This window comes from Desmodus rotundus, chromosome 12, assembly GCF_022682495.2.
Source record: "Desmodus rotundus isolate HL8 chromosome 12, HLdesRot8A.1, whole genome shotgun sequence".
NCBI classification, from domain to species: domain Eukaryota; kingdom Metazoa; phylum Chordata; class Mammalia; order Chiroptera; family Phyllostomidae; genus Desmodus; species Desmodus rotundus.
The window spans coordinates 50,078,265-50,094,210 of NC_071398.1; the positions used below are offsets into that span (position 1 = coordinate 50,078,265).

Below are 15,946 nucleotides of genomic sequence, written 5' to 3' on the forward strand. Positions count from 1 at the left end.
CCCCCCCCCCCCCCCCCCCCCCGCCCCCCCCCCCCCCCCCCCCCCCCCCCCCCACCCCCCCCCCCCCCCCCCCCCCCCCCCCCCCCCACCCCCCCCCCCCCCCCCCCCCCCCCCCCCCCCCCCCCCCCCCCCCCCCCCCCCCCCCCCCCCCCCCCCCCCCCCCCCCCCCCCCCCCCCCCCTCCCCCCCCCCCCCCCCCCCCCCCCCCCCCCCCCCCCCCCCCCCCCCCTCCCCCCCCCCCCCCCCCCCCCCCCCCCCCCCCCCCCCCCCCCCCCCCCCCCCCCCCCCCCCCCCCCCCCCCCCCCCCCTCCCCTCCCCCCCCCCCCCCCCCCCCCCCCCCCCCCCCCCCCCCCCCCCCCCCCCCCCCCCCCCCCCCCCCCCCACCCCCCCCCCCCCCCCCCCCCCCACCCCCCCCCCCCCCCCCCCCCCCCCCCCCCCCCCCCCCCCCCCCCCCCCCCCCCCCCCCCCCCCCCCCCCCCCCCCCTCCCCCCCCCCCCCCCCCCCACCCCCCCCCCCCCCCCCCCCCCCCTCCCCCCCCCCCCCCCCCCCCCCCCCCCCCCCCCCCCCCCCCCCCCCCCCCCCCCCCCCCCCCCCCCCCCCCCCCCCCCCCCCCCCCCCCCCCCCCCCCCCCTCCCCCCCCCCCCCCCCCCCCCCCCCCCCCCCACCCCCCCCCCCCCCCCCCCCCCCTCCCCCCCCCCCCCCCCCCCCCCCCCCCACCCCCCCCCCCCCCCCCCCCCCCCCCCCCCCCCCCCCCCCCCCCCCCCCCCCCCCCCCCCCCCCCCCCCCCCCCCCCCCCCCCCCCCCCCCCCCCCCCCCCCCCCCCCCCCCCCCCCCCCCCCCCCCCCCCCCCCCGCCCCCCCCCCCCCCCCCCCCCCCCCCCCCCCCCCCCCCCCCCCCCCCCCCCCCCCCCCCCCCCCCCCCCCCCCCCCCCCCCCCCCCCCCCCCCCCCCCCCCCCCCCCCCCCCCCCCCCCCCCCCCCCCGCCAAACAATTGAAATAACTAACTTGCTTAGCCCAGGTGCTAAGGTCCTCAGCATGAGTCCTTTGCCACGGAAAATGTTGAACTTCTGCGACTTTTTACTGCAACTCTTGGGCTAGTGTGATTTTAGGCCCAGGAGCAGAGGTGAGGTGTGTCAAAGGTGCCGGTGTCCCTTGTCTTGTCCAAGGTCAACTAGTGTGGGTCAGTGGCAGAGCTGGGATTTGCTCCAGAGCCCTGGTGCTCTGAGTAAATATTTGTCCCCAGGGGACTCGGGGCAATATCTGGAGACATGTTGCTTGTCACAACTGGGAAGATCCTTCTGGCATCTGGTGGAAAATGGTGTTCACCATTTTCTGTGGCAAAGGACACCTGCCACAACACAGAATAGTCTAGCCCAAATTCCAGTATGGAAGTTAGGAACCTGGAGGAGGCAGGTGTTCGCTGAGCTCTAAGTGCAGCCCTCTTCCCAAACTCTGTGCGGGGAAGGAGCCCTGATGCGTCCTCTATTACAGGTGGAGAAATTAAGCCCAGAGAGGGCAGGTTGTGTGTCCAAGAGCACACAGCGGATCAATGGCAGAGCTGCAAGTTGGAAGTGAGAGAGCTTATTTCTTAACTATTTAATTTATTCAGCCTGCATCGTTAAAAAAATAGAAGAGTAAAAATAAAAAAGTTGCTGTCCAAATTCGGCCCCCAGGTGGCTGCTTGCTGACCCCAGCTCCGGACCAGGGGTTCACAATTTGAACTCAGGACCTCTTTATAGTCTTAAAAATTATTAAAGGTCCAAAAGCACTTTTGTTTATGGGAGTTAGGGCTTTTGGCATGTATCATGTTAGAAATGAAGGCCGAGCGGATTTCAAAGGACTGACGCATTTAGAAATAGCAGTGATTGGCCTTCATGTGTTTGTATAGAACATTTTTATGATGAAAAATAATCGTGTTTTCCAAAAGGAAGAGTTGGAAAAATGGCTTTTTTTCCTCCCAAATCTCTCCAATGCCTGATGTCAGAGAGCTGGGTGTTCATGTCTGCTCTGCATTCAGCCTGTGGCCGTCAGCCTGCGAGGACCCCACCGTACACACCGGGACATGTGAGGGAAAGAGGCAGATGACATCTTAGCGTTATGATGACAACAGTTCTGACCTCACCATGTCCTGGGAGGGTCTCGGCACCCCAGTGTCCTCCGACCACTCGAGGACCACGCTTCCAGGCTGGGGTTTCTCAGCCTCGGCAGTGTTGACATTCAGGGCTGGCAAGTGCACTGTACAATCCTTAGCAGCCCCCCTGGCTCCACCACCTGGGGGGCAGCCCTCCCTCGGCCATACCAGGCAGGCGAGCACTTTGTTTTATAGGGGAGGAAACTGAGGCAGAGAGAGAGGACACTGCTTACACCAGGTCACTCTGCTCCTAAGTGGGGATACTAAGGTGTCCACCTGCACCCCTGCTGCTGTCCCCTCAACGACAGGAGGCGATGGCTTCTGGAATGACTGTGCCGGGCTCTCACTGTGCTGGAAATCCCTCCCCACAGGTGCTGTGGTCGCCCTGGGGTCTGCCCGCCCCCATGGAGGTTCCGTCCCCACAGCCCGTGAAGCAGGAGGTCCAGGCTGCTGAGGTCCTGGCCCTGGACTCGCCATGGCACCGGTTCCGCCACTTCCACCTGGGCGATGCACCGGGCCCCCGCGAGGCGCTGGGCCTGCTGCGTGCGTTGTGCCGAGACTGGCTGCAGCCCGAGGTGCGCACCAAGGAGCAGATGCTGGAACTGCTTGTGCTGGAGCAGTTCCTGAGCGCCTTCCCCGCGGACGTCCAGGCCTGGGTGTGCAGCCGGCGGCCCCAGAGCGGCGAGGAGGCCCTGGCCCTGCTGGAGGAGCTCTGGGTGAGCACGCACACATGCCCACAACCCTCCACTGCCACCTCCCTGTGGTCGGAGACAGGCCTGCCCCTCACAGCCTTCCATCTGCTCTCCAGATGGTCTGGTCCTCGGCCTGCAAGAGTGACAGTCCCCGCGTGAGTGAGCACACAGAACAGGTCCCCAGCGGGGACGCTGTGGGCGGGAGCATCAGGCCAGCAGTGCAGTGCCAAGGGCACAGTCCCCAAGACTCCCTCCCTCTGACACTTGTGGGGGTCCGGAGGACTACCCTCAATTTGACGCTCCAGTAGAAGGACTCGGAGCTCCTGTACAGCTGCTCCCTGGGAATGGATTGTCACACAGAAGGGTCAGCCCCAGGAGGAGGCAGCGGGGCAGGTCCAGTGGAGCCCAATGCCCGCAGCTCCCGGTCTCCCTGTTAGGGGTCCTGCAGAGGGGTCCTGCAGAGGCACCAGTGTCACCCACCAGGGAAGCTCACGGAGCCTGGTGTCCAGGGTTTTTGTTGGGGGTCGGCCGTGTAGACGCAGCGGACCGCTGTGGCTGACCTCAGTCCCAGCTCCCTGTGGAGGTTGTGCTGACACAGCTCGGCTAGTAGGCCCCCCATAAATCCCCTGTCAGCACAGCCTTTCTGACCCCCCGCCATCTGGGGGGGGTGGGGACTGGGCGCTGTCGTCCTTGCTGTTTCACAGACAAACATATAAGGCTCAGAGAGGTCAAGCGACTTGCCCAAAGTCACACAGCTCCTTAGGGGGTGGTGGATGGGATAGAACCCACATGTCGTGGCTCTAGAGTCCTGTTTCTAATTCCTGAGCACCCGTGGCTGCTCTGTCCCAATACCTTCCTGCGGGCGGTGCTCAGCCTCTGCACAGTCCGGTGTCTGTGACCACAAACCAGAGAACCCCAGGACACCTGTGCTCCACTTCCAGAAAAGTGGAAGTGCCAAGACTTGAATGTGCCCAGGAATTGCTGGAGAGCCTGCTGGCAGTGTGGCTTCCTGGCCTCCAGTGTCAGACATGCTGACCGAAGAGCTGGGGAGGTCTCCATGCTGTTTGCTCGGCCTCCACCCATCTGAGTGGGGACTTGGGGTGAGACCCTGTGCTGCCCAGCCCCCTCTGAACTGACAGGGTGACAGGTAATTCGCTGCCGGTCCCACAAGCAGGTCTGTGGCTAGAGGCAACCGGGGACCTGGTTGGCCTCACCAAAACCCCGCCCTGCAGACTCCACACTCCCGTGTCTGGTCCTCTTCTTTGGGGCGCAGGCCAACGGTTTGACATTCATCCATCCATCCATTCATCCATTCACTCACTCAGTGTCTAGCTTCAGAGGTAGCAGGAGCTGGAACCCACTTCCGTGGTGGCCAGGAGGCAAAATGGGGTGGCCGTCATGGAAAACACCTGCCAGTTCCCGCAAAGGGTTAGACACGGGACTATGGCAGTCCTGGAATAGTGTCTCACTCAACGTCGGTGAGCTGCTGTAGGAACTTAACTTGTGTGTATCAGTGAGCCTGTGGTAAAGTTTTGCTTAAAGTACATCATCTGTCAATGACGCTAAGTGGGGATTCACTGTACTGTGTGAGCCAGCCCGTCCCCTCCTGGGTGTACCCCCAGAAGAAATGAGAACGTACGACCCAGACCATGTACACAGAGGGTATGAAGGGGGGCTAGGCGGCGTCGCTCCTGATAGCTGGAGAGTGGGTGTGCCCGGCGGGAGGGGCTAAACCCAGTGTGGATGGTCACATGGTGGAGTATTACTCAGCCGTGAAAAGGAGTGTAGGCCTTGACACGCTGCCATATGGACATGCATCGGAAACAGTATGTGAACGGTGAAAGGTCCTGGGTGATTGCATTTCTGTGAAGCGTCCAGATGCGGCAAGTCCACAGAGACAGGAAGTAAACAAATGGTTCCCAGCAGCTGGCCCAGAGGAAGCGCAAGGTCTGCTGGTGGGTTCGAGATTTATTTTGGGGGTGACGGATATATTCTAAAAGGGATTGTGGTGACGGTACACAGCTCGGAGTATATTAGACACTGAAATACACCGAGTCATGGTTTAAGTGGGCGATTCCTGCGGCATATGAATCGTATCTCAATAAAGCTGTTATTAAAAAGATCAGCAGCAGGGACCCCACCAAAGCCAGTCCCTGTGCCCCTCCAGTCCCCCCAGAGCCCTCCGTCTGTTGGAGGAGACCGGTGGGCACAGGCACAGAAGCAGTATGGTCCCAGGAGTCTGGCCAATCAGGGAGAAAGGACACCAACTCCACACAGACTCTTCCCAAAAGTTGAAGAGGAGGGACGACTTCCAGCTCATTTTGTGTGGCTGGCATCACCCCGATCCCAAAACCGAAGACATGATAAGAAAACCATAGGCCGATAGATATCCTAATGGCAAAATAATGTGGCGTGAAAGAAATCAGACCCCCCAAAACGCATTTGCTGTGTGGTTCCGTTTGTATAAAGTTCTAGAAAGTGAAACCCGCTCCGTAGTGGGGGAGATCATCAGTGGGTGCGCCCTGGAGGCGGGATGGGGACAGGCTACGCTTGCACACGGGGACTTCGCCGCCCCAAGCGTGCTCACCACCTCGATTGCACTGGCGGTCGCCTGAGTGGTTACGTCTGTCAAAGCTCAGTGGTTACAGGCTTTAAACGTGTTGTGTCTCTGCATGTCTGTAAGGCCGCAGCGAACCTGTTAAAAAGCGCGCTGCGAGAGGTCCCCGACCAGGGGATGTTCCTGTGTAGCAGGGTTGTAAACTGTGCGCGCGGCAGGGACGGGGGCTCAGGCAGCTCCCGAAGTAGCCGGTGAAAGGGCTGGGAAAGGGTGTTCCAGGCCAAAGAGTAGAGGTCCGAGAGCCTGGCACACCTAGGATACGTGAGCTGTGTGCGGTGGTGTGGTTTAGGGCCCCAGGTGAGGACCAGGCCAGAGGCCGGGGCTGGAGGGGCTGGCAGGGCTGCCGCCAAAGCAGCAGGCTCATCACAGCCTGGTGTGCACGAGAGTGGTCAGGAACTGATGTGCAGGGAGGTGGTCACAGATTGCCCATCCTGGCACGGGCCGCACAGTGGGCAGGTATTTTTACATCCCAAACAAGGTGCTTTCCTGGAAGGTTGGGAGCTTCCTGCTGAGTCCTCTCACCAGCTGATAAGGTTTTGGGCACAGCTAATTCTCACGCTAACCATCACTTGAGTCCGAAAGCATTCGAAAGCAGTAAAGTGGAAGGAAGCAGTTTGGATGTGACTCATGAGCCAGCCCTTCATCAGCACCAGGAGAATTCTGATCTTTTCCTCCTGGACGAGGGTTTGGGGAACCATGACCGGAGTGTGAAGGAACCAGAAATAGGCAGGTCTTCCTGGCTGGTGCCGCCCTGCTTGGAGCCTTCCACCGTTCGGGCAGGGTGAAGTCCTGTGCTGAGCTCACTTTATTTTTCTTCCCCTGAGTTAAAAGTAGCTTCTGTGTGTTTCTTTTGAATTTTGTCACGGAGTTTGCAAGGGGCAGTGAGAAGTGAAGACAGTAAGTATTCAGAGCAGGTGCATCTGTTACCTGTTGCTGCGTGACACCGCCCCAGACTTACTGGATTAACCGAATGTTTAGCATCTCACACAGTGTCAGGAACTCACAACGGGTCTAGCTCAGGGTCTCCGGAGGTTGCAGTTAAGGTGTCATCTGAGGCCGGGCCTCACGTGGGGTGGCTGAGCGTCCTCCACAGGGAAGCCAGCTTCCCCCAGAGCGGGTGGCAGGATGTGGTGAGTGGTTGAAGGTGATGGGGAAAGAGAGGAAGGAAAGTCAAGGCCATCACCTGGGTTTCTCAATTCCGAATGTGGTATCTCGTTTCAGGGACCAGCGATGAGGGCCCCTCGGGATGTGACAGAAGGCTCTGGGGTCGGCCTCCAAAGAGAAGATGGTGGGGTGACTCCGTTAGGTGAGCAGCTGACCCTTTTCTCGCACCGCCAGCTTTCTCCCCAGCCCAAGGCGGGGTCCCCCTCCTGCCTGTCACTCATTTGTTCAGTGAGTGTCCCTGGCGTGCCTGCTGTGTGCCAGACCCTGCCCTGGGCCCCAGGGGCTGGAAATGAACTCAGTGCCCCCACCCTGGAGGCAAAGTGGGGGCAGGCGGGCAGGACAGCAGCACTGGGGACGCATGAGCCAGGCGTGGCTCTGCCCAGCGAGCTGAAATCCCACCACATCCCCCTGACTGCTGTCACTGCAGATGATACAGAAATAAGGTAGCTCACCCGGGATCAGGTGCCAGCAGGGCTGGGATTGTGCTGGGCAGTCTGACCCCAGACCGTTGCCCCCACACTCTCAGCTGGTTGCACAGAGTCCCCAAGTCACATCTCCTCGACTCCGACCGAGTCCTGCTGTTCCCGATTCGGGCACTGTGGCCGGAAGCAGCTCCCCACCCCAGTGCCCAGGCCTGGCACACACCCCCGTGGGGGGGGCGAGCTGGGGCTGGAGCGGCCAGTCAGGACCACATGCCTGAGGGTGAGGAAGGCAAATGAGGTTGAACTTTGTCGAAGGAGGGGGACAGACTGGGTGTCCACCAGGGGGCGACAGAGTCTGTTGGTCGGTGTGGAACTGCGTCGTGGGAGCCCAGGTGCAGTGATTCAGGTGGGAGAGGGCTTAGGCGTGGAACAGAGCAGCTTGAGGGTCATCTCAAGGTCAAATGTGGGGACAGCAGGATGGAGGCCACAAGGAGGGAGGGACCTGGGGAGGATGGGGGTCACTGGGAAGACAGGGGTCGTGGGGAGGACAGGGGCAGGTGGTTCTTCTTGGGAGTCCATCGTCTCAGGGAAACCACCGGGAACATCATCCAAAAGGCAAAGACAGAGGAACCACAACGTGCCGGGTGCTGTGGGCCTGGGAGAAGAGGACCAAGATCTCGGGTGGGAAATCGGGGCCCTTCCTGCAGTGGGGTGGAGTGGGGTGGGGTGGGGTGGGGCTGGGCAGGGCCCTGGAAAAGGCCTCTGAGCTCAGGGCCCCCTCTGTGCATCTGGGGCAGTGACGCGGGCCTGCTCCTGCTGGGACGTCGGAGGACGACGGGAGATGCTGCAGGGAAGTGCCCGGCACTGCTCCAGGCACATAGGGAGAGGCCGCGGCTGTTAGCGGCTGTTACTTTTGTCATGCCTGTCCTAGTGTAAGAACAAAGGTAGCTTACCTTACCTCTTTGGAGTTCTGCAGAGTGGTTTGAAGAAACTGCACAAAGGACATGTGTGGGTCATGCCTGCCCACTCGTCCACCCTCCCATTTGGCCCCTGGGAGCGCCCCCCCTTGTACATCACCCACCCAGCCACCTACCCACCCATCTGTCCATCATCCATCCATTCAACCGCCCGTTCATCCATCAGTTCTCCCTTCCACTCTCTCTTCTGTGTTCTGTGCCACGTTCCCCATTCCCCCATCCCCCCTCACCCACGCACGTCTGTGTGGTGGGCACTCTGCACCAGGCGCTGCTGTGGAGGTCGCAGGGATGAATGAGAATGCACCTCGAGGTTGAGCACCCCCACCCCCTCCATCCTACCTCATCCCGGCTCTGCGCGCTTTCTGCCTTGCGCAGCGCTGCCGCCCTGACTGCGCCTTTGCCCAGCAGGAGATGCTGCCCCAGGGATTGAGGAGCCGGCCACGGGGGACGCCCAGGCCACACGCCCCTACAAGCAGGAGCCGGGCAGCCCCCCGCTGGACCCACCGGCCCTGCCCGCGCCTGACCTGCCCACCTTCCTGGCCGCCGCAGGCACAGTGTCCTGCCCCGAGTGTGGCAAGGCCTCCCTGAAGCCGGCGCATCTGCTGCGCCACCGGCAGAGCCACTCGAACGAGAAGCCGCACGCCTGCCCCGAGTGCGGCAAGGCCTTCCGGCGCAAGGAGCACCTGCGGCGCCACCGCGGCACGCACCCCGGCATCCCCGGGCCAGCCCTGCGCCCGCTGCCCGCCCGCGAGAAGCCGCACGCCTGCTGCGAGTGCGGCAAAACCTTCTACTGGCGCGAGCACCTGGTGCGCCACCGCAAGACGCACTCGGGCGCGCGGCCGTTCGCCTGCTGGGAGTGCGGCAAGGGCTTTGGGCGCCGCGAGCACGTGCTGCGCCACCAGCGCATCCACGGCCGGGTGGCCAGTGCCACGGGCACACCAGGCGCGCCGGGGCCCGAGGGCGGGGGGCCGTTCCCGCCGTGGCCTCTGGGGTAGCTGTCTACCTACAGGACCCTTTCCTCGCCTCTCCTCTCCCTTTAAACCTAAAGCGTCTGATGCCTACTTCTCGGTTCCTTCCCAGCTTTTTCTGTCCTGAACTTCATTATCTGATTCAGCTCCCCTTCTTCCACCCATCCTGACCTCCCATCCAGTCCCACCCTGTGAAAGGTGCTTCCACATTGTGCCCTCCTCTCCCCACCTGTCCTGTACCTAGGGAGGGCAGCAAGGTGGGCCAGGAGCCACAAAGAGGAGCACGGAGCAGCAGGCTGGCTCCTGGGTGGAGAGGAGGCTGAAGGCAAGGGCTAGGTCTTGTCCCTAGGAGACCCCCACAGGGCAGATTGGGGGGGGCAGGGGAGGGGTCTGGCCGTGGGCTCCTTGGTCTCACTCCTGCCTGCGCCCGAGGAGAGTAGGAGATGGACAGAGATGCCTGCTCTGGGGAGCGTGTTGGAGGCGTCGATTCACCAGCTTCTGCAGAGCAATAAAGTCCCTAATGAGGTGCACAGCCGGAGTCCCAGGTTCTGTTGCAGGCCCGCTTTCTAGGGCTGTCTGTGGGGCGGGGCTCTCTGGAACCCCCCATCTCGGAGAGGCCCTTGGAGCCTGGGCTCAGCCCTAGGGGAGCAGTAACTCTCGAGTCTAGAGGGGACCCCATGCGGTGACTGGAGATGAATTCACAGCCATTTCTGTGCAATGGGAGATGCTTCCGCACTTTCCTCCTTGAACCTTCCTGGGGCCTTTAGGAGCAATCATCCAGAGGGCAGGGACAAGGGCCGGGGAAGGGACCTGGCTCAGAGCCAGGCCCACTCGGGTGCTAGTCTCAACCCTTCCTGGCTGCATAATCTTAGGTCACATTCATCTCTGAGCCTATTAACACCTCTGCAACTAACAATAATAGTACCCACATCTCTTGCTACGACTATTGGGTTATGTCACCCCCACTTTGTGGGGGACTGTCCCCAAGTATCACTGTCATCGGGTCTCTTGGGGGGCCCATTTTGTCAGGAGAAGAGTCATCACCTGGGTCGTACAAGCCTGGCAGTCGTGTCTGGGGCCCTCTTAAGAGGGGGGGGTGAGACTGGCGGTGGCTCCCCCTTGAGTGCAGGCCCGTGACGTCACCCCTTGCCCTCAGTTCAGAAGTGTCCTGGGGCCCAGGTCCTGTCCTCTCCCAGGAGATGCTGGTATTTCTGGCAAGTAAAACCCAGGCCAGGGGCCATGCCTTAGCTGCAAGGGAGTCTGAAAACTAGCTGACTTGAGTGTGTACAGCAGAGGCTGGCCCCTTTTCAAGACCCATAAGGTGGGAAAGGGTCCAAGAAGCAAGCAAGGTGTGGGTGCCAGGCCATCTCAAGGAGTGACATGACCACTGGGGAGCCCTGGGCAAGCCCCTGGCTTGAGTGTCTCCTTGTGAGACAGCCAATAAGGATCCTTCTGGACGGGGTCCAGGCTTGGGAATTCAGCAAGGGGATGAGTGCAAAAACGCTTAGTACTGCCTGGTCCAGCACGAGCACCCACGGGTGCTTTGGGAGATCCCTGTTACCATGCCCTCTGTCTAGCAGAGGAGACCTGCTTGGAGAAGCTATGCCATCAGCTGCAGTACCTCAAGAGGTGGGGGTGGGGTGGGGGCATCAGGCCAGGCCGGGCCAGGCTCTGCAGAAGGCATTCTGATGATAACAGCAAAACCGGTGTCTCCGGTGGGCCAGGTCCTCTCTGCAGGGCTTCAGCAACTCAGTTGCCCTAACAAAGGACACCAGCACTGTTGTCCTCACACAGACCAGGAATCTGAGGCACGGAGAGAGGAAGTGGCCAGGCTGCCAGCTTGGGAAGCCTGGGCTGTGGTTTTGTCACCTGGGCTGCTTCTGTAGTGAGGCGGAGCCAGACCAGTGCCTATAGAAGTCTTCGCAGGAACCAGCAGGTGGCCAGAGGCTCGGAATCCAGCTGCGGGGATGGTGTCCTCTCTGCTCCACCACCTTGGGGTCTGGGCCCTGCGGAGGTGAGCTGAGTTTTCCCATGTCCTCTGTGGCTGCCACATGTACCTTCTCACATCCCTCCCTTTGCCCGGGTACTGGGGTCAGCATCAGGCCCGGACCCCTTCCACTTGCCATGTGAGGAGGTGAGTGACTGTAGCCTGGGCCACCTTCACTGCGTCTCTCGTAGGTGACTGCTGCCCAGTCGGTCCACTTCCAGAATAAACCCTGAAGCCATGTCTTTCTCTTGACCCACCTCCTCTAGGACAGGCCATATGTGCTGACCTGCTTACAATAGCTTAAAACTAAACCCACCGCTCCCCAGTGTTCTCGAGTGGTAACACTGGGCGTGAGGAAGAGACAAGGAGAGAGGCGTAGGGAGTTAACACTAAGCAAAAATCAACCTTATCTAAGACCGGACCTCACTGCCCAGCAGACTGGGCTGGACTTGCTCAGGGGCAGTGGCAGGGAGAGCACAGGTGTGCAAACCTCGTGAAACCGGCACAACTCGCTGGCGCTACATTTGATCTGTCAGTGTGGGCTCAGGGCCAGCCCATGTTCAAGGGCTTAGGGAGGACCCTACCTCTCGATGCTCGAGTTGCAAAGCCACGTTGCAGAGAGTCTGGATCGTGGTGGTTATGCAGCGGTCTCAAGAGCACCTGCGTGGCCAGGTGTTCGAACTGAGAGCCAAAACGAAGTCCCCGTGCAGCTGCGCTTATGCACTAATGGTCCAGGGGAGGAGGAAGACAGAAAACTAACATGCCTAAATAGGGGGGTTGCAATAGTGATAAATCAGATTTAAAAGTAAAGGAGGCTGTTTCCAGATCTTAACTCTTGTAAATAATGCTCAGTAGATGAGTGGGTAAAAAAAGCTGTGGTATGAACGGCCAAAATCCAGAACAACACCAGGAAGAAGAAAAAAGTTGTAGTGTATTTACACAATGGAACACTACGCAGCCATAAAAAAGAAGGAACTCTAACCTTTTGCGACAGCAGGGATGGACCTGGAGATACTACGCTAAGTGAAATAAGCCAGTCAGAGAAAGACGAATACCATATGGTCTCAGTTGTATGTGGGACCTAATGAACAAAATAAACTGAGTGACAAAATAGAACCAGAGGCATGGACACGTGGAACAGATGGATAGCTGTCAGGGGGGAAGGGGTGGGGGAACTGGATGAAAGAAGGCGAAGGGGTTAATTAGCCAAAGAATTTACATGCGTGACCCACAGACACAGATGACGGTGTGCTGACAGACAGGAGTGGGGAGAGAGATGGGGACCTCTGTGATAGTGTCCGCAATAAAAATAAAGGAAAAATAGTAAAGGAGGCTGATGGGATGAAGAGGGCATTTTGGGGGGAAAAGTGGAGACCGAGTGGTCAGGGAAGACTCTGAGGAGGGGCCTGGGTGGCGCCGGGACAGCAATGCAGGGAGAAGGGCCAGCCAGGACCAAGGCCACAGGCAGGAGCAAGCCAGCGCCGGCAGACCAGGAGGGGAATGGAAGGAGGTGAGTCATGAGTGTTTGTGAGACTGTAGTTTTACTTTTGGCACGCTGGGAAGGCATTGGAAGGTTTCGGACATGAGTTACATCATCTGATTTGTACTCTCAAAGCAGCGTCTTGGCTGCCGAGTTGGCGGAGGTGTGGGGGGATAGGATGCAGGTGAGCGTGAGTCAGTAGTTCAGGGAAGAGGCCAGCCACTTCCGCCCTCCCGTGCGAGCGTGACCTGGGAGCTAACCGTGGCCCCCCATTCTCCAATCAGCAAACAGAGAGCTGGCGACTGCTGGGGAGCACGACTGCCTGACGGCGATGCAAAGAGGCCCCGGAGCCCAGATGCTTGGGTTTCAGTCTGCTTGCTCACTCGCTGTGCAATCTTGGGAAAGTGACTTAACCTCTCTGAGCCTCAGTGTCTGTCCTTGGTCAGGACATGTGTCCTGAGCACATCATTTGGAATGCAGGAAGCGCTGATGATTGCTATTTTTAAAAGATTTTATTTGTTTTATTTTTAGAGAAAGGGAAGGAGAAAGAGAGGGAGAGAAATATCAATGTGTGTGGCTGCCTCTTGCGTGCCCCCTACTGGGGACCTGGCCCAAAACCCAGGCATGTGCCCTAACTGGGAATCGAACTGGTGACTCTTTGGGTTGCAGGCCCGAGCTCAATCCACTGAGCCACACCAGCCAGGGCATGATGATACTATTAATAGGATTATGATCTTTGACAGAGGCCCCCTCCCTCACCTGCTTTATATGCAGTGTTCACCGTCCTTAATTGTCCTCACAACAACTCTGTGAGGATATTGTTGTTTTTTAAAGTAATCTGATTTAGTTCTTCCTCGAATACATCAGAGCAGCAGGACGTGAGGTGGATGGGATGTGAGGCAGAGGCAGAAAGACACAGCTGCCCAGGGACTGAGAGCTGCCGGGTCACAAAACCTCCAGGGAGGGCGGGCGGGCACTCAATCCACTGAGCCACACCAGCCAGGGCTGGGTGCTGATTTTAACTCGAAGCACTAAAGGCGCTGCCGTGAACAAGTAAAGTTCCTGCCCTGTGCAAGGAGTGTTCTGCTTGGGTGGGTACGCTAGCATCACTGTCTGGCTCCCAGTTGAGAAAAAGCTGACAAAGTTCATCACCACCAAACCAGCTTTGCAAGAAATGTTACAGGGACTACTTTAAGAAGGGAAAAAAAGATTAAAATATTCTGAATAATAAAATGGCAATAAATACATATCTATCAATAGTTCCTTTATATGTGAATGGGTTAAAGGCTCCAATTAAAAGACAAATGGTGGCTGAATGGATAACAAAAGCAAGATCCTCACATATGCTGTCTACACTGCAAAACAGAAAGGCACACAAAGTAAAAGGAAGAAAAAGATATTTCATACAAACGAAAACAAAAAAAGCTGGGGTAGCAATACTTATATCAGACAAAATACATTTTAAAACAAAGGCAGGAGAGCCCTGGCTGGTGTGGCTCAATGGGTTGAGTGCTGGACTACGAACTAAAGGGTCACTGGTTCGATTCCCAGTCAGGACACAAGCCTGGGTTGCAGGCCAGGTCCCCAGTAGGAGGCGTGCAAGAGGCAACCACACATTGATGCTTCTCTCCCTCCTTCTCTTGCTCTCTCTCTAAAAATAAATAAAATATTTTCATAAAAACAAAGGCTGGGGGAATAGAGGTGAAGGGGTTGAGCAAAAAAAGAACAAAAAAGAAAGAACTCATGGACAAGGACAACAATGTGATGATTTCAGGGGGAATGGTAGCAGGTGGAGGTGGAAGAGGGTATAGGGGAGATAAATTGTGATGGAAAAAATAAAATAAAATTTAAAAAAGCTGTAACAAGAGACAAAGAAGAACCCAGCAATTTCACTGCTGGATATTCAAAGAAATGCAAATATTTTTTACTCTCACTGGCTGGAATAATTACATCAGGGGCTTAACTGGTTGTGGACCGGGACATGGTATGTTGAGGCACAAAATCCCTTCTGTGGAAGGAGAAAAGGAGGGAACGGGGAAGGATCAACCTGGACCCCAGTCCCCTGCCGTCCCCCTGGGGCCAGGCACAGAATAGGGTTCCCTGCAGCCCAGAGAGAAACTGCAGATACTTAGATTAAATTCTGCAGACTCGTTGCCAGCAGGAGCCAAATGAACGTCAGGCACAGCTGCAGTGCCCAGCCTGGGGAGACGGGTGTTCATGTCCACGTTTCCAAATTACTGTGCGGGATGTGAGTTCAAGGCAGAAACTCAGCTCAGTAACCGTAATAGGAAGAAAGTGGCACGTGTCCACAGCTTTTTGGGGTTTTTGCATGAAATTTGGACCCTCTGTATTTAATTTTCACAAACTGGCTAAAGGGGATGTGAGGTCAGTCCTGGCCAGGTAATCTATTGGTTAGAGCATCATCCCGATACACCAAGGTTGTGGGTTCGATCCCCAGTCAGGGCAGGTACAAGATTCAACCACACTTTTGTCCAGGTCCATGAGTCGTTTTTCGTTCTTGTTCAATCTCTCTACCCGCTAACCTCCCCCCCTCCCACTAGCTGTCACCTGCTCTCCATCTACGAGTCTGTCCCCATTTTTCTTTGTGGGTTCAGTTTGTTCATTAGATTCCACATACAGAGCACGGTATAAGGGGACTGAAAGGTAATGTAAAAAAAAATGCAATAAAGATTAAATTTTAAAAAACAAAAAAGAAAGCTGATGATAAAATATGGATGTTTTCAAAAAGTTATCATCACCAGCAAACATCTCGGCCACATAAAATAAATAAATAAATAAATAAATAAATAAATAAATAAATATTTTAAAACTGAATCAGTCAGTGAATGCATCAATAAGTGGAACAAGTCTCTCTCTCTCTCTTTCAAATCAATAAGTAAAACAGAAAAAATTAAAGCAACCAATGAATACATAAGTGGAACAACAAATTAATGACTCTCTCTCTCTCTCTCAAAGCGATTAAAAAAATAATAAAATAAAGGGGATGTGAGGTCTTATGACTGTTTTCTCCAAGCCTCTGTCAGTCTCCAAGTAACCACGTCCCCTGCCAGCACGGCCTGCCCCTCTCTCCGTCCCCCACTGAAGCCGCCCTTCCTCCTCCAGCCTCTTCCCCAGCAAAGCCATCTACATGGTGTGGTTACTTGCACTCCTAGCAGCAGCCCCCACCCCTCTCCTTACAAGGCACAGGCGAGTGCGGGTGAGGAGCCAAGTCAGGTCAGGAACCCACAAGGCTCTTTGCTTGAAGTCCTCAGCTTCTCCTCTCACTCGCCCGGGGTTGGGTCCAGAAAGGCCCCTTCTTGGGACTGGGAGGGTAGGTGTAGACACGGGAGGATGCATCCAAGACAGAGAGGGAGCCACAAACAGCAGAAAACAGGCCAGGGTCTCAGGGGCTGTGCACCCCAGAGTTTCCCGCAGAGATGAGGAAACTGGATAGGCATTGGAGAAGCAAAGGGCAGAGCCAGGGGGACATGCCCCCCCTTCATTCTGGGT

At 57.9% G+C, this 15,946-nt stretch overlaps 1 protein-coding gene across 1 annotated transcript; it reads left to right on the forward strand.

Moving 5' to 3' along the window:
• The first annotated feature begins 2,370 nt into the window (after positions 1–2,370).
• ZNF444 (zinc finger protein 444) lies at positions 2,371–9,499 on the forward strand. Its single transcript, XM_053916018.2, has 3 exons — positions 2,371–2,845; positions 6,660–6,744; positions 8,410–9,499. Exons 1-3 carry the CDS (start codon positions 2,444–2,446, stop codon positions 8,994–8,996), a joined length of 1,074 nt encoding a protein of 357 aa, XP_053771993.2. The 5' UTR covers positions 2,371–2,443; the 3' UTR covers positions 8,997–9,499.
• Positions 9,500–15,946: the final 6,447 nt, after the last annotated feature.